At 41.7% G+C, this 22,133-nt stretch overlaps 1 protein-coding gene across 11 annotated transcripts in view; it reads right to left on the bottom strand.

Annotated features, from left to right (window-relative positions):
- The window catches only part of NUDT9 (nudix hydrolase 9), a 94,108-nt gene extending 71,986 nt beyond the window's left edge, over nucleotides 1-22,122 (bottom strand). For 4 of the 11 annotated variants that reach the window (XM_073340644.1, XM_073340642.1, XM_073340643.1 and 1 more), the window contains exons 1-8: nucleotides 22,033-22,122; nucleotides 15,663-16,025; nucleotides 13,906-14,723; nucleotides 12,483-12,719; nucleotides 8,760-8,855; nucleotides 5,431-5,517; nucleotides 712-823; nucleotides 115-261 (exon numbers count right to left, since the gene is read on the bottom strand). In XM_073340644.1, the coding sequence (XP_073196745.1) occupies nucleotides 115-261; nucleotides 712-823; nucleotides 5,431-5,517; nucleotides 8,760-8,855; nucleotides 12,483-12,719; nucleotides 13,906-14,039 (813 nt within the window). In that variant the 5' untranslated portion in view covers nucleotides 14,040-14,723; nucleotides 15,663-16,025; nucleotides 22,033-22,122. Of the gene's footprint in view, nucleotides 1-114; nucleotides 262-711; nucleotides 824-5,430; nucleotides 5,518-8,759; nucleotides 8,856-12,482; nucleotides 12,720-13,905; nucleotides 14,724-15,662; nucleotides 19,311-21,993 lie in introns of those variants that run through there. The other 7 variants (XM_073340646.1, XM_073340640.1, XM_073340647.1 and 4 more) reach the window with 7 other exon arrangements.
- Nucleotides 22,123-22,133: the final 11 nt, after the last annotated feature.

Below are 22,133 nucleotides of genomic sequence, written 5' to 3'. Positions count from 1 at the left end.
CATGGATGAAACCATTCTGCTACAGTTTTTCTTTAGTCCCCTATAAATTCTATTGATGTTTGAGTATGTTTTTTAATAAGATACAAGGTTACCATAGAAGAAGAAAAGGTTTACCACAAAATGTTCCTGGTTGAAGAGTCTGTTCATTTGCTTCTCCATCTCTTCCTTCTCTGCTCTGGATTTCTGTAAGGAGTTTAAGGCCTCCTCACTAAATTCTCGTTTCAGTGTGGCACTGATCTTCTCTCCTGGATCTACCATACCCTAAACAAAAACACCCATTGCTGATATCTCTTTGACCCTGTCTGCTCTCCTTATTCCATCTGCTCTTTATTCAGTATGTTCTATTGGTCTGTGTTAGACTGTAAATCATTCAAGGAGGTATAACGGATTTGTGAAGAGTTATGAACACCAATAGTAATCAACAATAATAAAAGAAGCGTGAAATCTGTAAATAAATGAAGCTGGAAAGAATAGTCCTAGTTAGATGCAAATACTGTCTTGTACCATGACAATAAAAAGAAAACAGTTTAATGGCTTTTTGATAAAACAATATTTTAGTTCTCCTTGATGCTTTCTAAAGTGCCCTCATATGCCTCACAAGGGGAAGTCATTCAGAGGATATGCACACTAGCTGTCAAATCAATACCAATTACATTTTCATAGCCTTACTAGACAATAATTGTCATGTCTGCTTGGTGCTTTGGTTCTTACCCCTGGGATGGCCCATTCCCCACAGTCTTTCCTCTTGATTGCTACAAACTGTAAAATGTTCTTGCCAGAGATTGGGTGAATTATTTTATTGCCACTGCTATCTCTCTTCCACCTGCAGGGAATGACAAACGAGGAAAATTATTTTCCATTCTTTGGAATTAAGCAAGGTCATCAAGTGAATGAGACTGTTTCTGCCCCTGCAGTATTTGCTCTTGAGGTTGGAAGGTATGGTGTGGTGAATGAGGCAGGACTGTAAAACAGAAATCATCATCTTGTAATAAGGCAGCTGAAAGCTGCCCTGAGAGAACTGGATTAAATCCCTGCCTTTGCCAGAGTTCCTAGGTGATGCTGGGCAAGTCACTTAAAACTTTTCACACAAATTGTGGATTCCTTATTTTCTACGTGCCCACTTTTAAATACCTGAGACAAGAGTGCTGAGCGCTCGCAATTGCTACTAAAGTCAACATGAATTGTGTTTGCTCGGACACTCTGGCATCAAGAAAGCATGGTCTGGAGGAATGAGTAAAGGGCTTGGGAATTAGCTACTGCTTATCTGGGAGTTCTTATCCTGGCTCTTCCACTGATTCACTGTGTGCCCTGATAAGTCTCTATGTCCTTGCTTTAGTTTCCTCATCTGTGAAATGGGGATAAAAATGCTCTCTTATCTCCATGGGGAGTTTAATGTTTCTGAAGTATTCAGATATTAGGTTTCAGAGTAGCAGCCGTGTTAGTCTGTATCCACAAAAAGAAAAGGAGTACTTGTGGCCCCTTAGAGACTAACCAATTTATTTGAGCATAAGCTTTCGTGAGCTACAGCTCACTTCATCGGATGCTGTAGCTCACGAAAGCTTATGCTCAAATAAATTGGTCAGTCTCTAAGGTGCCACAAGTACTCCTTTTCAGATATTAGGGTTATACTGTGGTGATGAGCAGCCTAAAAAGCCTATGAAGAAAGTAATAAATTTGTACTTAGAGCAGGGTTTGGATGGAATGCAATAAATAAGCTACAGGGCCTACACTGAACCATGATCATAAAAAGAAATACTGATCTGTTGCCTCACTTCCTGAGCACTACTCATCCTGTAAATTGGATTAGGCAATGGTGCGATGGAAAAAAATGGTATATGATCATGTTTCATAGATTCATAGATATTTAGGTCAGAAGGGACCATTATGATCATCTAGTCCGACCTCCTGCACAATGCAGGCCACAGAACTTCACCCACCACTCCTAAAAAAGACCTCACACCTATATCTGTGCTATTGAAGTCCTCAAATTGTAGTTTGAAGACCTCAAGGAGCAGAGAATCCTCCAGCAAGTGACCCATGCCCCATGCTACAGAGGAAGGCGAAAAACCTCCAGGGCCTTCCAATCTGCCCTGGAGGAAAATTCCTTCCCGACCCCAAATATGGCGATCAGCTAAACCCTGAGCATATGGGCAAGATTCATCAGCCAGATACTACAGAAAATTCTTTCCCGGGTAACTTGGATCTTACCCCATCTAAAAACCCATCACAGGCCATTGGGCCTATTTACCATGAATATTTAATTACCAAAACCATGTTATCCCATCATACCATCTCCTCCATAAACTTATCGAGTTTAATCTTAAAGCAAGATAGATCTTTTGCCCCCACTACTTCCCTCGGAAGGCTATTCCAAAACTTCACTCCTCTGATGGTTAGAAACCTTCGTCTAATTTCTAATCTAAATTTCCTAGTGGCCAGTTTATATCCATTTGTTCTTGTGTCCACATTGGTACTGAGTTTAAATAATTCCTCTCCCTCTCTGGTATTTATCCCTCTGATATATTTATAGAGAGCAATCATATCTCCCCTCAACCTTCTTTTAGTTAGGCTAAACAAGCCAAGCTCCCTGAGTCTCCTTTCATAAGACAAGTTTTCCATTCCTCGGATCATCCTAGTAGCCCTTCTCTGTACCTGTTCCAGTTTGAATTCATCCTTCTTAAACATGGGAGACCAGAACTGCACACAGTATTCCAGGTGAGGTCTCACCAGTGCCTTATATAACGGTACTAAAACCTCCTTATCCCTACTGGAAATACCTCTCCTGATGCATCCCAAGACGACATTAGCTTTTTTCACAGCCATATCACATTGGCAGCTCATAGTCAACCTATGATCAACCAATACTCCAAGGTCCTTTTCCTCCTCCGTTACTTCTAGTTGATGCGTCCCTAGCTTATAACTAAAATTCTAGTTATTAATCCCTAAATGCATGACCTTACACTTCTCACTATTAAATTTCATCCTATTCCTATTACTCCAGTTTACAAGGTCATCCAGATCCTCCTGTAGGGTATCCCTGTCCTTCTCTAAATTAGCAATACCTCCCAGCTTTGTATCATCTGCAAACTTTATTAGCACACTCCCACTTTTTGTGCCCAGGTCAGTAATAAAAAGATTAAATAAGATTGGTCCCAAAACTGATCCTTGAGGAACTCCACTGATAACCTCCCTCCAACTTGACAGTTCACCTTTCAGTAGGACCCGTTGTAGTCTCCCCTTTAACCAATTCCCTATCCACCTTTCAATTTTCCTATTGATGCCCATCTTATCCAATTTAACTAATAATTCCCCATGTGGCACAGTATCAAACGCCTTACTAAAATCTAAATAAATTAGATCCACTGCGTTTCCTTTATCTAAAAAATCTGTTACTCTCTCAAAGAAGGAAATCAGGTTGGTTTGGCACGATCTACCTTTTGTAAAACCATGTTGTATTTTGTCCCATTTACCATTGACTTCAATGTCCTTAACTACCTTCTCCTTCAAAATTTTTTCCAAGACCTTGCATACTACAGATGTCAAACTAACAGGCCTATAATTACTTGGATCACTTTTTTTCCCTTTCTTAAAAATAGGAACTATGTTAGCAATTCTCCAATCATATGGTACAACCCCTGAATTTACAGATTCATTAAAAATTCTTGCTAATGGGCTTGCAATTTCTTGTGCCAATTCTTTTAATATTCTTGGATGAAGATTATCTGGGCCCCCCGATTTAGCCCCATTAAGCTGTTTGAGTTTCGCTTCTACCTCAGATATGGTGATGTCTACCTCCATATCCTCATTCCCATTTATCATGCTACCATTATCCCTAAGATCCTCTTTAGTCTTATTAAAGACTGAGGCAAAGTATTTGTTTAGATATTGGGCCATGCCTAGATTATCCTTGACCTCCACTCCATCCTCAGTTTTTAGCGGTCCCACTTCTTCTTTCTTTGTTTTCTTCCTATTTATATGACTATAGAACCTTTTACTATTGGTTTTAATTCCCTTTGCAAGGTCCAACTCTACTTGACTTTTAGCCTGTCTCACTTTATCCCTACATATTCTGACCTCAATAAGGTAGCTTTCCTTACTGATCCCTCCCTTCTTCCACTCCCTATATGCTTTCTGCTTTTTCTTAATTACCTCTCTAAGATGCTTGCTCATCCAGCTTGGTCTACAACTCCTGCCTATGAATTTTTTCCCCTTTCTTGGGATGCAGGCTTCCGATAGCTTCTGCAGCTTTAATTTAAAATAATCCCAGGCCTCCTCTACCTTTAAACCCATAAATTCTTCAGTCCAATCCACTTCCCTAACTAATTTCCTTAATTTTTGAAAGTCAGCCCTTTTGAAATCAAAAACCCTAGTTGCAGATTTATTTTTGTTAATCCTTCCATTCAGTTTGAACTGAATTAGCTCATGATCACTTGAGCCAAGATTATCCCCTACAACCATTTCCTCTATGAGATCCTCATTACTCGCCAAGACCAAATCTAAAATGGCATCCCCTCTAGTCGGTTCAGCAACTACTTGTTGAAGGAATCCATCAGCTATCGCATCTAGGAAAATCTGAGCCCTATTATTATTACTAGCACTCATCCTCCAGTCTATATCTGGGAAGTTAAAGTCTCCCATGATCACACAGTTTCCATTAGTTATTAAAGACTGTATCACAATGTATATGCCCATTGGGGCCAAATTAAGGTTGCACAATCACCTTAATTCTGACATCTAATTTTTGAGTGCTTGACTTTGCCACCTAACAATTTTTATTTTAATGTGTTTTTGTATGCAATGTTTATATATATATTGAATTTTAATGCAATAATATCATAAAACTGCTATGTGTTTTGACCTGAACAGCAGAGAGGATCTCCTCAGATAAGGCATTAAAACCAGACAGCATCTCAAACAGTGCAATGGAGATACACATCTCATGATGTGCCGTGCTGAATTTCAGTTATTACCAGTTGTGAATTTCAAACCTACAATCTTTTAAAAAGGATAACTAGTAATTTTACACAGAGCATTGGAAACGCCCATTGGCACATTATGATGAGAATCATGCAAGGTATTCTGCAACACCACTGTGCTTTCAGATGTTTTTACCACGTTATCTTGTGTATACTTTCCTACAGTGGTTTATCAGCTGCGTTATTCCTATTTTTTTTTTTTAAATCCACTTCCCCAGTTAAAGTAATGGTCTGTCCTGATTACTTCCCATTCACCTCTCCAAAAATGAAAATAAAGCATTTGCCTAATATTTCATTAAACTAACTGCACATAAATATATCTATTACATGGATGTTACCTATCAAAATATAATCATAGTTTTTCATATACAGGTACCTGACATGTACACATGAATGCAAGTTCTACATTTTTCCATTCTGCTGGCCTTTCATCCTCTGATCCTGTCTCCCTTACCTAGTTATAATAGGATCTGCAGCATGGTTTGGTCCCCAGCGCCCTAATAATCCTCGACCCACCAGTCCCGTCCTGCCTGATGGATTTCTGAAAGAGAAGGTGGTACATATGAAATCCCCCATTGTCACAAACATACAGCTAAGAGTAGCATAAAATCCCTCCTTTACCTGTAAAGGATTAAGAAGCTCAGATAAACTGGTCGAAAGGACCAATAAGGGGAGAAGATACTTTCAAATCTGTGGGGGAAGGTTTTTGTTTTGTGCTTCTTTGTGTTCTCTCCGGGCCAGCAAGGAACCAGGGCAGGGAAAGTACATCTCCGAAAGCCATACCTGAACTGAGCATCTAAGATTACAAACTGTAAGTAATAGGAAGGAAATGTGTTAGATTATCTTTCGTTTTAGCTTGTAAATTTTCCCTAGGCTAACAGGGAGGTTTATTCCTGGTTTTTTTTGTGTTTTTCTTTTTTTGTAACTTTAAAGTTTTGCCTACAGGGGAATCCTCTGTGTTTTGAATCTGATTACCCTGTAAAATTACCTTCCATCCTGATTTTACAGAGGTGCTTCTTTTACTTTTTCTTTATAATAAAGTTCTGCTTTTAAGAACCTGATTGGTTTTTAGTGTCTTAAAGACCCAAGGGACTGGTCTGTGCTCACCTTGTTTACTCTCAAGCCTCCCCAGGAAAGGGGGTGAAGGGGCTTGGGGGGATATTTTGGGGAAACAGGAACTCCAAGAGGTCCTTTTCCTAAATCTTTGTCTAACTCACTTGAGGGTGGCAGCAGTACCGTTCCAAGGACAAGGAAGTATTTGTGCCTTGAGGAAGTTTTAACCTAAGCTGGTAGAGATAAGCTATGGGAGCCTTTCATGCAGGTCCCCACATCTGTACCCCTAGAGTTCAGAGCAGGAAGGGAACCCTAACACCCATATGTACAAATATTCTGGGAAGTCAGCTTCATTCAAATAATAAGGAACTACAGAAGAAGGAAAGAGGAGGATAACAATGTACATTTGGTCAAGTTCTTAGTGTCGACATATACCTCAGCCTCTCTCTCTCTCTCTCAAGGTATGGACAGAAAATATTATTAAACATTTTAGTGAGATCAAGCTCCATTACATTTCCTAAATTTGACAATAAAATATAAAAGTTAAACCACAACACTTTGTTTTGTAAACTCCTATAATGCTGTATTTTAAAATATGGCAAGGGATCCTGGAACTTTGGAGGGACATTCTTTGGTTTGTTCTTTTACCTTGGAATCTAAATACAGTAACCAAACACAGGAAAAAATGAAATGATGTCAAAGAACTAAACTAGTCTCACCTCCAGATCACGACTACAACTCTCCTGAAGGGTCTAAATTGTTCCTACTCCAAGGTAAAGGGTAAAGAGGACGGAACACGTAGCTGCACCATCCCAGGAGCAGTCTAGGAAGGAATTGTGACTGGTTTGCAAGAGCAGTTCTACATGCCAGGGTATGGGGGTCAAGGTCCCAACCTCATTTTGCTGGGGGGAGTAGCAGCCCTTCACAGTCTTCTCTAGCCTCACACATGGGCTGGCTATGTGGGTAGTTCATCGAGAAGAGTAAGGAGACACTGTATACTAGCAGGTAGGGGAAGGTCACAATCTTGCCCTCAGCTTGCTAGTCAGCTTTCCAATCTCATCTCTGATGTGTGGAACACAAGAATGGAGATTATAAACACTTACCTATAGAGAATAAACAGTTTAAATATAATGTGCTAGATTCACCTCTGCTGCAGAGAGGTACAAACTGTACCTTCCTGTGTCAATGAGAACTGCTGCATCCAGTCTGAGAGAGTTACACCTCAGGGAAGGAGGTGGTGTTTCCTTAGAAGTTCTGCCAGCAGAAGCTAAAGCAGGAATGCACTGATGCAACACATCCTACAGCACATTCTCCCACACACGTAGATCTACATCCAACCCATCCTCCAATCTTGGGAGCTGGGTTAGCTACAGGCCCACCACTTCATTGCTCCTTTACAGTTCTCTTCTAAGCAAACTTTCTGGTGTGGGACTTTGCACCAGTGAAGTCAGCACAGATAATGTGCTCTTCTGGTCTAGTATGTAACACATGTTAAATTAGATACAAAAGACATTAAAAACACACCTTCTCAAATGACATTTGTGAGGAGTTCCCCTCAGGGTGCCACCAGGAACTGGGGTACACTGAGCCCTCTGACCCACCAGCCTGGGCCCCCTCTCACATTGCACTGTTCTGACAAGCTGCAGACATGCCCCCAGTCCTACACTTCCACCAGCATACACCCTAGGGACACATCCAGTTGCAGTTACATGCAAGCTCTCTGCCTAGCCACTGCACGAAACAATAGAAAGGCTACAGCCAAGGTAACTCTCAGCTCCCCAGGCACGCACCCCCTCTGGAGTATAAACCCAAAATTATATCATCTTGAGCTGCACAGGAAACTGTACAGTGTAAGCTCATAGAGTTCACCCCCCTGTCCCCTCAATGTGGAGAGGAATATGCAACAGCCTTTGTCCCTTGAGCTACAATTTCCCACGCACTTCACTCCAACTCACCGGTTTAGATAAAGCAAAAGCAAGTTTATTAATTGAAGATAGATTTTAAGTAATAGCAAACAGATCAAAGCAGATTACCTAATAAACAAACAAAAACACAAACTAAGTCTAAGATACTAGAAAGACAGGACATGAATTAGCAAATTCTCACCCTAGCTGATGATACAAGCAGGCTTCAGATTCTTAAGGGACAAGCTGCATTTGCCTGATGGCTTGGAATCCCCAGGTCTTTCATATACAGATTGAAATTCCTTTTGCCTGGATCCAGCACTTTCCCCAGTTCAGTCTTTGTAATATTGATATCTCAAGATGGAATCCAGAATCATGTGGCTTGGGTCACATGTCCTTGTAGAGTCATAGCAGCCATTACTTACAGGCTGTCTGGAGTGTTCTCAGAAAGGCTCACCAAGTGGGAGATAAGCTTCTCCTAAGACCTATTGTTTTCCCTAATGGCTCATTGCCCTGAATAGGCTCTTCCCAACCAGCCATCTAGACTGAAAGCATCTTGTCTAATGGGCACTACACAGGTGTAACTACATTTGAAATACAGATACAGAGTCAATATTCATAACTTCAGCTACAAAAATGATACATGCATACAAACAGTTAACCACATTCAGCAAATCATAACTTTTTCAATGACATCTCACATGACTTATCTTGTACAAAATGCACCATAATTATGTCATAATCATACCATAATAATATTACTATGACAATATGTGGTGCAGTGTCACAACATTGACACAGAAGATTAAGGAGTAAAAATACCTACCTGGGCCTCCCATTTTCAACCTCATACAAGCCACTCAGACTCCTCCTCTCCACTTGTCCATCCTTCTCATTGAATCTGGGAGAAAAGTTTTTGGCACTGTTTCAGGGAAGAATAGTATAGAGTAAGTTACTAAATAACCAACAGCTGTTATTTATAGAGGCTGTAATGCCATCCAAAGGATCTGAAACACCAAAAATCTCAGGGCTGGCACTTGGTTCACCAAAATGTCTAAAACTGAATTGCAGCCCTATTTTTCTAAGCTTTTCCCCTGCCCCCATTAAAGTGTCAGTATTTGCAAACTGCAGAATCTCTCAATACTTCTAACAGGTGATATATGGATTTGACATTTTAAGTTTCTAAAATATCCACCTTTTGGGATGATACTTTCCATGACTGATTCTGGCCCAAAGTGTGTGTTTGTTTTAAAGTTTGAACAAAATCCCTTTGTCCACTTTTGAATTTGGCAAACATTTATTTTTCCCATTTTATAAATTTTTAACCAATTTTTTTGGAGCCAGGTCTACAGGACAAAATAGCCAAGCTTTGAAACTTGACATAGATACAATCCCCGAGGAGACCTTTGATTGGCTGTGATTTATCAAAATTATGAGCATATGAAAAATACACACTAAACACTTTTCCAATTAAATCACTGACTTTCGGAGTTTGCATTTAATTCCCATCAGTGCCTTTGAAAATCACGCCACGAGTCTATAGAGGGGCATGCACACACAGACATATAGAATGTGCATATTTCAAAAGGTTTTTTCATCAAATATTCATAACTTTACAACCATTGACCCAGTTTTCTTCAAACCTGGCTTGCTTGGAAGATTACACTGACACACAACATCTGGATCAGCACTTTTAAGAATTATGAACATTTAGAGGGAGAATATACCCTGTGCTATGGTTACTTTGCACTAGCACAGTATAGTCATTTCTACCCTAAGTCTTACAAGAGTCCTTGGTATTAGATGCTGTGCAAATAATACTATAATAATAAATGTAATCAAATATTAACGCAAAGTCAGGAAACATGAAAATTAAGATTGAAGCACTAACTTTATTTCTCCCCTTTTGTGCAAGTGTTTGCATACAGTTTAAATACAGCATCACAAGATCTCTTAGACACATACATATCTAGTGTTGCAGAATATGTAGATTGCATTCTTTAATAAACAGTGTATGATTACAATATTAGACAGGATTGATATACATATGTACAAGCAAGCAGAGTTAAAGCTGGGCACTCAACCTTAACTTCTGAATTTCTTGAATCCAAGTGGTCAATTCTAGAATTCTAACATTGTATTATTACTGTCTGTTTGCATTTCATATACAAATACAAACAAACGGAAATGTACATATTATGAAACACTTTCTCTGCCTCTATATAGCTGCTGCAGCAGTATTCTAGCCCTGATGTCGATAACAACTGAAAGGACAGTGTAGCAAGACTGAGATTTTACTCATCTTTATCCCATATAGAAAGGAAGCTCCCTCCTCATGTTACTAACCCCTTTCACTGCCATAGAAATGTGCATGTGTTACAGAACTAATAGATTTTTAATGAATCTGTAAATTCAGGGGTTGTACCATATGATTGGAGGATTGCTAACATAGTTCCTATTTTTAAGAAAGGGAAAAAAAGTGATCCAAGTAATTATAGGCCTGTTAGTTTGACATCTGTAGTATGCAAGGTCTTGGAAAAAATTTTGAAGGAGAAGGTAGTTAAGGACATTGAAGTCAATGGTAAATGGGACAAAATACAACATGGTTTTACAAAAGGTAGATCGTGCCAAACCAACCTGATTTCCTTCTTTGAGAGAGTAACAGATTTTTTAGATAAAGGAAACGCAGTGGATCTAATTTATTTAGATTTTAGTAAGGCGTTTGATACTGTGCCACATGGGGAATTATTAGTTAAATTGGATAAGATGGGCATCAATAGGAAAATTGAAAGGTGGATAGGGAATTGGTTAAAGGGGAGACTACAACGGGTCCTACTGAAAGGTGAACTGTCAAGTTGGAGGGAGGTTACCAGTGGAGTTCCTCAAGGATCAGTTTTGGGACCAATCTTATTTAATCTTTTTATTACTGACCTGGGCACAAAAAGTGGGAGTGTGCTAATAAAGTTTGCAGATGATACAAAGCTGGGAGGTATTGCTAATTTAGAGAAGGACAGGGATACCCTACAGGAGGATCTGGATGACCTTGTAAACTGGAGTAATAGGAATAGGATGAAATTTAATAGTGAGAAGTGTAAGGTCATGCATTTAGGGATTAATAACAAGAATTTTAGTTATAAGCTAGGGACGCATCAACTAGAAGTAACGGAGGAGGAAAAGGACCTTGGAGTATTGGTTGATCATAGGTTGACTATGAGCTGCCAATGTGATATGGCTGTGAAAAAAGCTAATGTCGTCTTGGGATGCATCAGGAGAGGTATTTCCAGTAGGGATAAGGAGGTTTTAGTACCGTTATATAAGGCACTGGTGAGACCTCACCTGGAATACTGTGTGCAGTTCTGGTCTCCCATGTTTAAGAAGGATGAATTCAAACTGGAACAGGTACAGAGAAGGGCTACTAGGATGATCCGAGGAATGGAAAACTTGTCTTATGAAAGGAGACTCAGGGAGCTTGGCTTGTTTAGCCTAACTAAAAGAAGGTTGAGGGGAGATATGATTGCTCTCTATAAATATATCAGAGGGATAAATACCAGAGAGGGAGAGGAATTATTTAAACTCAATACCAATGTGGACACAAGAACAAATGGATATAAACTGGCCACTAGGAAATTTAGATTAGAAATTAGACGAAGGTTTCTAACCATCAGAGGAGTGAAGTTTTGGAATAGCCTTCCGAGGGAAGTAGTGGGGGCAAAAGATCTATCTTGCTTTAAGATTAAACTCGATAAGTTTATGGAGGAGATGGTATGATGGGATAACATGGTTTTGGTAATTAAATATTCATGGTAAATAGGCCCAATGGCCTGTGATGGGTTTTTAGATGGGGTAAGATCCAAGTTACCCGGGAAAGAATTTTCTGTAGTATCTGGCTGATGAATCTTGCCCATATGCTCAGGGTTTAGCTGATCGCCATATTTGGGGTCGGGAAGGAATTTTCCTCCAGGGCAGATTGGAAGGCCCTGGAGGTTTTTCGCCTTCCTCTGTAGCATGGGGCACGGGTCACTTGCTGGAGGATTCTCTGCTCCTTGAGGTCTTCAAACTACAATTTGAGGACTTCAATAGCACAGATATAGGTGTGAGGTCTTTTTTAGGAGTGGTGGGTGAAATTCTGTGGCCTGCATTGTGCAGGAGGTCAGACTAGATGATCATAATGGTCCCTTCTGACCTAAATATCTATGAATCTATGAAACTAGCTTCATTTGAATATCTGGCTGTGCCTGGTACACCCATTCATTCTAGAAGAAAATTACTACCTATTCCATAGTCACAGGTGCAGTGCAGTAGAAGATGTTTGGACAGTTCACAGAGCCTATCCAAATTATACAGTACTCTAGCCAGGATTATTAAGTCCGTCACTTTCACAAGTACCAGGTGCACATGTAATTTTAGGAAAGATATTTAAAGCAGAAGTAGATCAAACTTCTCTCTATCAGCTGTATTTAAAACAAATTCCTTCCTTTCTCTACACTGGGTAGCAGAACCACATTCATCTAGAAGAACCCCCAATTTCTTTTGGTCCGACACTGCTCACCTGATCTGCGGATCTGCCCACGTAGGTCCAGCCAAGACAGAGGCTGCAGTGTATTCCACAGGTCTGTAATCCTCCCACTCAACTAGCCAGCTCACTTTATCAGTAGGTACTTTGCTGCGCTCAACCTTTGACCCTGGATATGGGGAGGTGTGAGCTTTGTTGTGGACATTTTCATTTGGATTGTAACAGCTCAACATGCTGACAGGGTAAAAATGGAACCAATGTACTGGAACTGAGCTATTGAGGGGGGAAAAAGAGTAAGTGTTACACTCCTGAAAATATATTAATGAAGTTATTTAATTCCAAGTTTTAGAATTCCAAATTGTAAAGAGAGAAAAAAAGACATGGTGTTAAAATTGTTAAAGTCGTAGTAACATATTAAGCTTACAAATATACAGTCAGTTCCATCTGCCCAGTGATTAAGCTGTAGTTGAGTAAACCAGAGAAATTTCTTCCTCTGATCTATCTACTCACAGGCTCTGAATATTGAATACCTTTTCAGCCCTAGCCAAACAACGCACTTTTACTAAAACCAAAGAAACTCAAAAAAACTGGATGATCTGAGCAAAATTGCAGCATAATTCTTCAACAGATTATAACAACTCATTATATGACCAAAATTTCTTTTGAGTAAAGACGTGGTGACATTCCAAAAATACAGCATAGTTCAGCTCATTGGAATTACATTATAGTGTTACATAAGTATTATGAATACACACATCAGGAATTGTCATGTTGCTTCTTTTTATTTTAATTTACAAAAAAGCGTACAAATCCAAATGAATAAATAGGCAATAATATTGCCCCATTCCTCAACTAGACCCACAACCTTTCCATCTGAGATCTCTTTTCCTAGCTATACTTCCTATAATTTGGTAAAATTAATTCCTCTCTACAAGAATGAAAAATTAATACATCAAGACTGTCATGACTTTCAGTAAAATTATATAATAGGCCCAAAACTGTAAACATATGCAAGTGAGTAACTTGTCTCCAATGGTAACTACTTGCGACAAACTTACTTAAAATCATCTGCTGCTTTTCGGGATTTTACCAGAACTATGTACCATACTAAGGGCCAAATTCACTCATTGGATATGCATGTGCAACTCACATATTTGCAACTCCAAGTTCAGCAGATCTGATGGCAGAATTTTGATTTTAATATCTGAAATACCCTGCCACTCCATCGAAAGTGTAACAGGGGTAAATAAGTAAATAACAGGGCTAAATAAGCCCTGATCATGCCAAAACAGACATAACTTTACACAAATAGTCCCATGAGACACTTCTGTGGGACTACTCATGTAAAGTTAAGCATGCACATACGTATTTGCAGGATCAAGGCCTTAGACATCAACCTAGCTTTATTGTTTATGGGAAGTAGCAGGGTTATGTCACTGCTGTGTTATAATTTAAATACCTGTAGGCCAGCTCTCTGAATGGATGGAGTAGTGGGTGGAGGAGTCGGCAGCTAGGGTACCTGACAGCAACAGCAGACAGATTTACAGTGAGGGACACCACAGTAACAGTCCGGGCCAGACACCACCTTGCCATCACATGCAGGATGCTCACAGGAAACTTTGTCTCCCCAGAACACAGTGCCCAACAGCCATGCAGTGACCTGACCTGCCAGGAGATGAAGTAGGAAACATTTGATGTGTCGTGTTGTCCACCTCACTCCCTACAAGGAAGAGCCATATTAATTTATTGTATAACTTAAGTTGAATTCTTTGTAGGGTAGGGCAGGAGGGGGAATCCTAAACACAGAAATAGTAAACCAGATTGTACTGTCAGTTATTCCAGTTTTGCAGAGGTGCAACTCTACTGACTTCAGGGAAGTCACACTAGATTTAGACAAATGGTCCAACAATTTTAAAACTGTACGTTTTAAATCTTCTTTTAAACAAACAGAATTGTGCTAACAAACTACCAGGTGGCTGCTCATCATTTAACAGTGACATATTTTACCCCTTTCCACAGTTAAATCTCTTGAAAACATGTGCAGAAGGTTTAATTGAAGACTAAGCTATTAATTATTGTTTTATCTAATTGGAATGAGTTATGTGTCCTAAGGCTGCAATGATTTACACTCGTGCTTAAATTTAACCATGCAATACTTACATGAAAAAAGTACATACCTGAAGTATTTGCAGGATCAGGGCGATAGCACTGTGTGCCCTGTCATTACTGGCCAAAGCTTGGAAAGAACTGTCTTGGACCTTGGGTAGTCATTTATTCCTGTGCAAAGTGGTCATAATATATGATTATTCTGATCTGGTAATATTTTACACATACTACGTACATGTATACATGACTATGCAAGGTCCAAGACAGTGGAGAATCACGTCCAAGGGTCCATCTGTACTTCAACAATGTGACTGAGGTTTTATTTTAGCTGAAGGCATGTGTTTTGACAGGTGAAGGACCACAGTTCTAGTCCCTGCTGTGCAGGTCTGTCAGGATTATCTAGTAATTATGTTTATAGAAGTGCCTTAATTGCAAAGTGGCTCCTGACTGCTGTTTCCAGTGCCCTGCAAAACCATAACATGAATAGATGGGATCCTAGGAAAAAAAACTGTTGTTTTTGAGTAGCAGATCATTAAGAATTAACCTGAACAGGGCCACTATGCACAAGCTCCATAATTAAGGTTAAAACTAGGGTTCCATTTTGAACAGTAGGTTCACTCCCATTATAACTATCCAAAGGAAAGGTGGTGGGGATTTTTTTGGTTTTGTTTGTTTGTTTAATATTAGTTCAGGGTATAAGCTAGAAGTTTTTGGTAGGTTTCAAAACAACTCACCTGTTGTTAAGGATGTCTAAAAAAAAAAAAAAAAAAGGCAGTTTTTCAGTTGTTTTTTGGCACAGGTAAACTATCACATTGTGTATGTTTATCCAAGACACCGTATGACCTGCAAGGTCAGGGCTGGCCTTGCCATGAGGCGAACTGAGGCCGCCTCAGGTGCCAGACTGTGGGGCGGCCCAGAGTGTAGAAAATTGTGTCTGCTGCTGGTGCATATGTATTCTCTCTGCTCTAGATGCACAGAGATGGTGGAGTGCTGTGCTGGAGGAAGGAGGGCACAAGACACATAGCAGGCAGGCAGGAGAAAAGGTGAGAGGAAACAACAGAAAGCAGCAGGAACCGCAGGGAGAGAGAGGAGCAGGAGCCTCTTGTGTACCTCTCTAGCACCCCCAGGAGCCTGGACTGATTAACACCAGCTTCTCAGGGAGCTTCCTGTGTGGCTTCCCGAACCCACTTGAGGAGAACAGGCAGTCAACTGAAGTAGTAGGAGCCAGTTAGGCCCTTAAAACGCTGATATCTTCCCTCACTCAGGCCCTGCGACCAGCCTGCTTATTTGTATAACCAACAATGAACTTGGAGATGCCAATCCACAGCTGGGCTTTCCCAGGAATATGCCTTGGCTGGTAAGGAACTCAGTCATGCATGGACATGTGACTTGCCCAGGTGACTCCAAAACTCCATTTTGTCTTCAGCTGGCTAAAGAGAGAGCCTCTCCACCGCCAAAGATACCTGAAAGAAACTGGAACAAATGACAGTAACCACACAACGTGTGAGTGATTGCTGGACCCAGACTAGAAGGAGATTAGTCTGTAAAAGAAAGCTTACTGGAACTGGTGAGGCTTTTATCTGTATTCTGTTTTATTACCGTACTAGACATAGACTTGCATGTTTTATTTTATTTTGCTCGGTAATTCACTTTGTTCTGTCTATTACTACTTGGAACCACTTAAATCCTACTTTCTGTGTTTAATAAAAATCACTTTTTACTTATTAACCAACCCAGAGTATGTATTAATACCGGGGGGGGGGGGAAACAGATGTGCATATCTCTCAGTCAGTGTTTTAGAGGGCGAACAATTTATGCGTTTACCCTGTATAAGCTTTATACAGGGTAAAACAGATTTATTTATGGTTTGGAACCCATTGGGAGTTGGGCATCTGATTGTTAAAGACAGGAACATGTCTGCAAGCTGCTTTCAGTTAAGCCTATCGCTGTTAGGGGACGTGGTTCAGACCTGGATCTGGGTTTGCAGCAGGCTAGCAGGTCTGGCTCAAACCGAAGTCCAAAGTGACAGGGCAGCAAAGCAGGGGCAGAAGTAATCTTGGCACATCAGGTGGCAGTCCCAAGGGGGTTTCTGTGATCCAACCTGTCACACCCTTCAATTGAGTGTTGAGAACCACGATAGCTGGCACAGAACAGCAGTCATGAGGGAAAGAAGAAAACGCCCCTCGGGGGCGGCATTCAAAAAAAGAAAGAAAGCAAAGGAAGCTTTTCTATCTAAGCAGGAAGGAGCTCTCCTGAGATACATAGACACAAATGTTCACGGTGAGCCTTCTGGCCCCAGTGAGGATGTGAGTGGTGAGGAGATGCCTGATCTTCCAGTTAGTCAGAGTGCAGGTGACCTGGCAGCTACTGCAGCATCCATATCTCCATTTCAAATGGATGTAACCATGCACATTCCTGAAGAAAAGTGTAGATCAGAGAAGAGTTTCGTGGAGGAGCAAGAAACAGCTGTTGCTGAGTTTAGTTCCTTAAGTCTAGATGATCCAGAACTGTGGACCCACTTGAGCAGTAGCCTGAGGGACTTCCTTGTACTGCATGGGCCACAGCAAGTGAAAAACTTCATGTTCCCCAAAGACAATGAAAATAGAAGTTTCCATCCAACACATTACTGGCGTGAAATCCCCAATGGTGACAAAGTGCAGAGGCCATGGCTTATGTGCTCCAAAACCCAGAATGCTGCATACTGTTTTTGTTGCAAACTCTTCTAGTCACATTGGGTTCTACAGGAACAAAGGACTGGAAAAATCTGGCTAGAAATCTGGCATGCCATGAGACGGCAGCAAATCACCAGAGAGCATTCCATAGGTGGAAAGAGCTTGAGATGAGACTAAGGTTAAAAGCCACCACAGACAATCAGCATCAAGAGAAGATTGCATCAGAGCCTCTTTACTGGCAAAATGTTTTGAAAGGGCTCATTGCCATGGTGAGAATGCTTGCTACCCAAAACCTACCACAGCGTAGCACTTCAGATCAGCTGTACGTGCCAAACAATGGAAACTTCCTTAAAATTGTGGCGCTGATGGCTGAGTTTGATGCTTTACTCCAGGAGCATCTAAGAAAAGTCACCATCCAAGAAATGTACACACACCACTACCTTAGAAAAACAATTCAAAATGAGATCATACAGTTACAGGCAAGAAAAGTCAAACAGAAGATTGTGGCAGATCTGAAGTCAGCAAGATATTACTCTGTTATTCTGGACTGCACACCTGACATCTGCCATATGGAACAAATGACTTTACTGGTGCGTTTTGTAACAACAACAGAACCTAGGGAAAATGTCCCTGCAATGGTGACTGTCAGAGAGCATTTTCTAGAATGTATTGACATTGATGATACTACAGGAGCTGGTATGACAAATGTGCTTCTTAAAAAGCTGGAAGATACGGGAACTGTGACAGCTGACATGAGAGGTCAGGGCTACAATAATGGTGCCAACATGAGAGGAAAGAACAGAGGAGTGCAGACATGGATCCGAGAGTTAAACCCTCAAGCTTTTTTTTGTCCCAGGCAGTTCTCATTCATTGAACTTGGTGGTCAGTGATACAGCATCAGCTTCTAGTGAGGCTGCTGAATTTTTTAATGTCATTCAAAGCATTTTTCTCTGCATCAACTCATCGATGGCCAATTTTGAAGCAACATCGGAGAAGAAACCACTGAGTGCCACACGATGGGAAAGTCGAGTGGAGGCGATAAAGCCTAATAAACACCAAATTGGAAAGATAGATGGTGCCATAGTCGCCATTATGGAGGGTAATGCTATGACAGGAACTGTTCATGGGAGAACAATGTCAGAGGGAAATGGAATCACCAGAAACATATATAACTTCCAATTTCTGTGTGGCTTAGTGTTCTGGCATGACATACTCTTTGAAATAAATGTTGTAAGCAAGAGACTCCAAGGTGTTGACCTCTATATATGTGGTGCAATGGAACAACTGGACAAAGCAAAGTCATACCTACAGTCTTACCAGTCAGATGAGGGATTTAAAAACGTTCTGAAGAGTGCACAGAAGTTGGCAGAGGAACTTCACGCTGAAGCTATTTTCCCACCCATTCAAGAATACAAGAGTCACCGAAGACAATGACATTTTGATTACGAGGCACGGGATAATCCCATAAGAGACCCCAAACAACAATTCAAAGTTGAATTCTTTAACCAGGTGCTAGATTGTGCAATACAGTCAGTTGAAGAATGTTTCATACAGCTCAAGCAACACAGGAGTGTATTTGGGATGTTGTATGATATTCCAAAACTCCTCACTATACCTGAAGAAGATCTACACCAGCGATGCAAGGCACTAGAGACAGTGTTGACACATGATGACATGTACAATATTGATGCAAGTGATTTAGGTGATGAACTGAAAGCCCTTTCAAGATACATTTCAGCAGGATCAACTCCAAAGGCTGTTCTGGAATGTTCACAAATAAGATGACCAACCCTCTTTCCAAATGCTTTTGTTGCTCTGTGCATACTTCTAACACTTCCTGTAACAGTTGCCAGTGGAGAACGCAGCTTCTCCAAGCTGAAGTTAATAAAAACACACCTACACTCCACAATGGTCGGCCTTGCAAACATCTCAATAGAGCATGAGCTGGCCCAGACTGTGGACCTTCAGCAGGAAGCAGTTCAAATCTTTGCAGCCAAGAAGGCACAGAAAGCACCACTTTGAGTATTCAAACAGATAAAAATTCCAGTGTTTAGTATAGGTTTCAGAGTAACAGCCGTGTTAGTCTGTATTCGCAAAAAGAAAAGGAGTACTTGTGGCACTTTAGAGACTAACCAATTTATTTGAGCATAAGCTTTCGTGAGCTACAGCTCACTTCATCGGATGCTTATGAAGCTCATGAAAGCTTATGCTCAAATAAATTGGTTAGTCTCTAAAGTGCCACAAGTACTCCTTTTCTTTTTAGTGTTTAGTATTGTCAAGGTTCCTCCCCCACTCTGAACTCTAGGGTACAGATGTGGGGACCTGCATGAAAAACCTCCTAAGCTTATCTTTACCAGCTTAGGTCAAAACTTCCCCAAGGTACAAAATATTACCCCCGTTATCCTTGGAATGGCCGCTACCACCACCAAACTAATACTGGTTACTGGGGAAGAGCTGTTTGGACGCGTCCTTCCCCCCAAAATACTTCCCAAAACCTTGCACCCCACTTCCTGGACAAGGTTTGGTAAAAAGCCTCACCAATTTGCCTAGGTGACTACAGACCCAGACCCTTGGATCTTAAGAACAATGAACAATCCTCCCAACACTTGCACCCCCCCCTTTCCTGGGAAATGTTGGATAAAAAGCCTCACCAATTTGCATAGGTGACCACAAACCCAAACCCTTGGATCTGAGAACAATGAAAAAGCATTCAGTGTTTTACAAGAAGACTTTTAATAAAAAATAGAAGTAAATAGAAATAAAGAAATCCCCCCTGTAAAATCAGGATGGTATATATCTTACAGGGTAATTAGATTCAAAAACATAGAGAACCCCTCTAGGCAAAACCTTAAGTTACAAAAAAGATACACAGACAGAAATAGTTATTCTATTCAGCACAATTCTTTTCTCAGCCATTTAAAGAAATCATAATCTAACACATACCTAGCTAGATTACTTACTAAAAGTTCTAAGACTCCATTCCTGTTCTGTCCCCAGCCAAGACGACTACAGACAGACCCACAAACCCTTTGTTTCTCTCCCTCCTCCCAGCTTTTGAAAGTATCTTGTCTCCTCATTGGTCATTTTGGTCAGGTGCCAGCGAGGTTACCTTTAGCTTCTTAACCCTTTACAGGTGAGAGGAGCTTTCCCCTGGCCAGGAGGGATTTCAAAGGGGTTTACCCTTCCCTTTATATTTATGACAAGTATGCAGACAAGAAAAGTTAAGTGTTACTTAAAATTTTTTGCACAAGGCATTTTAAGTTCTTAGTTGTCCTTTATTGGGGTAGGTAGCAGAGCATCCAACAGAGAAGAACAGGAAGAAGGCAGAGTTAAGACCTTTCAAAGTTTTGGCCCAAGCAAGGTGGCAGGGGGGCGTCATTCGAGCCCTCCGTCTCAGGTGCCAAAATGTTGTAGGCCAGCCCTGTGCAAGTGTTTCCTTTAACTGCTTATTTTGAAAGTCTTAAATTCACAGTCACCCAGGAACCTGGCAGCTGTCACTGTGTGGCAACCTTCTGTGGCCGCTTGGAATCCAGACACAGTGGGGACACAACTCGCATGCTCTTGCTCTAAAAGAGCAGGACCCCATCCCTAGAGCTAAAAGGAGTACTTGTGGCACCTTAGAGACTAACTAATTTATTTGAGCATAAGCTTTCGTGAGCTACGGCTCACTTCATCGGATGCATTCAGTGGAAAATACAGTGGGGAGATTTATATACATAGAGAACATGAAACAATGGGTGTTACCATACACACTGTAAGGAGAGTGATCATTTAAGATGAGCTATTATCAGCAGGAGGGGTAGGGGGTGGGAGAAAACCTTTTGTAGTGATAATCAAGGTGGGCCATTTCCAGCAGTTGACAAGAACGTCTGAGAAACAGTGCGGGGGAGGGGTGGAATAAACATAGGGAAATAGTTTTACTTTTGTGTAATGACCCATCCACTCCCAGTCTCTATTCAAGCCTAAATTAATTGTATCCAGTTTGCAAATTAATTCCAATTCAGCAGTCTCTGTTTTTGCAGTTCTTTTGTTGAGGAATTGCCACTTTTAGGTCTGTAATCGAGTGACCAGAGAGATTGAAGTGTTCTCCAACTGATTGTTGAATGTTATAATTCTTGACGTCTGATTTGTGTCCATTTATTCTTTTAGGTAGAGACTGTCCAGTTTGACCAATGTGCATGGCAGAGGGGCATTGCTGGCACATGATGGCATATATCACAGTGGTAGATGTGCAGGTGAACGAGCTAGCCTCCCTGTCAGCAATTCAGAAGCCATCCATCAAAGAGCAGGGGCGCTAGCTAATTCCTTACACGCCACTGGGGAGCGGGGAAGGGGAGAGGAGGGGAGCGTTACAAGAACCCCGCAGCTTGACACATGCAAGAGCCCCCAGAGGCCAGGTCTAAGTCAGCTGTGACAGACACCAAAGCAGCGTGCTGTGGGCTGGGGTCTACAGCCCGCCCCTGCCATGATCGAGTCTGCCCGCCTGCACAGCACAGGCCACAGGCCTTCCCCACAGGCACTCCCAGGGCAGAGGGCCCGGTAACACAGCCAGCCCCGACCGCCCGTGACCGGGAGCCCACCGCGGCCCTGCTGCCGCCGTTCCGGGCCCAGGCTGCTCCACAGGGACCCGGGCCCGCGTGGGGATGTTGCTAGCCCCCCCCCAGGGCCGCCCGCACCAGGCCGCCCCGCGGGACCCAGCGGGGGGTGGGTGCAGGCCAGGAAGCGGGAGCCCCGATCAACACCCCCTGCTCGCCCAGCGCCCCCCTCACCCCAAGGCAGCCTCCGCCCTGGCCGAGAGGGCCTCTTACCCCCTGGCGAGGCTGGCTGCCTCCTTCCGTCCCACCCCCGGGCTCACAGGGCTACTAGCCTGGACCTCCCCCTCGCCCTGAAACGCCACTAGCGATAGGGC

This window comes from Lepidochelys kempii, chromosome 4 (genome assembly GCF_965140265.1).
Source record: "Lepidochelys kempii isolate rLepKem1 chromosome 4, rLepKem1.hap2, whole genome shotgun sequence".
NCBI classification, from domain to species: Eukaryota; Metazoa; Chordata; order Testudines; family Cheloniidae; genus Lepidochelys; species Lepidochelys kempii.
Note: the sequence above shows the minus strand (reverse complement) of the source record. Positions and strands in the feature narration are given on the sequence as shown.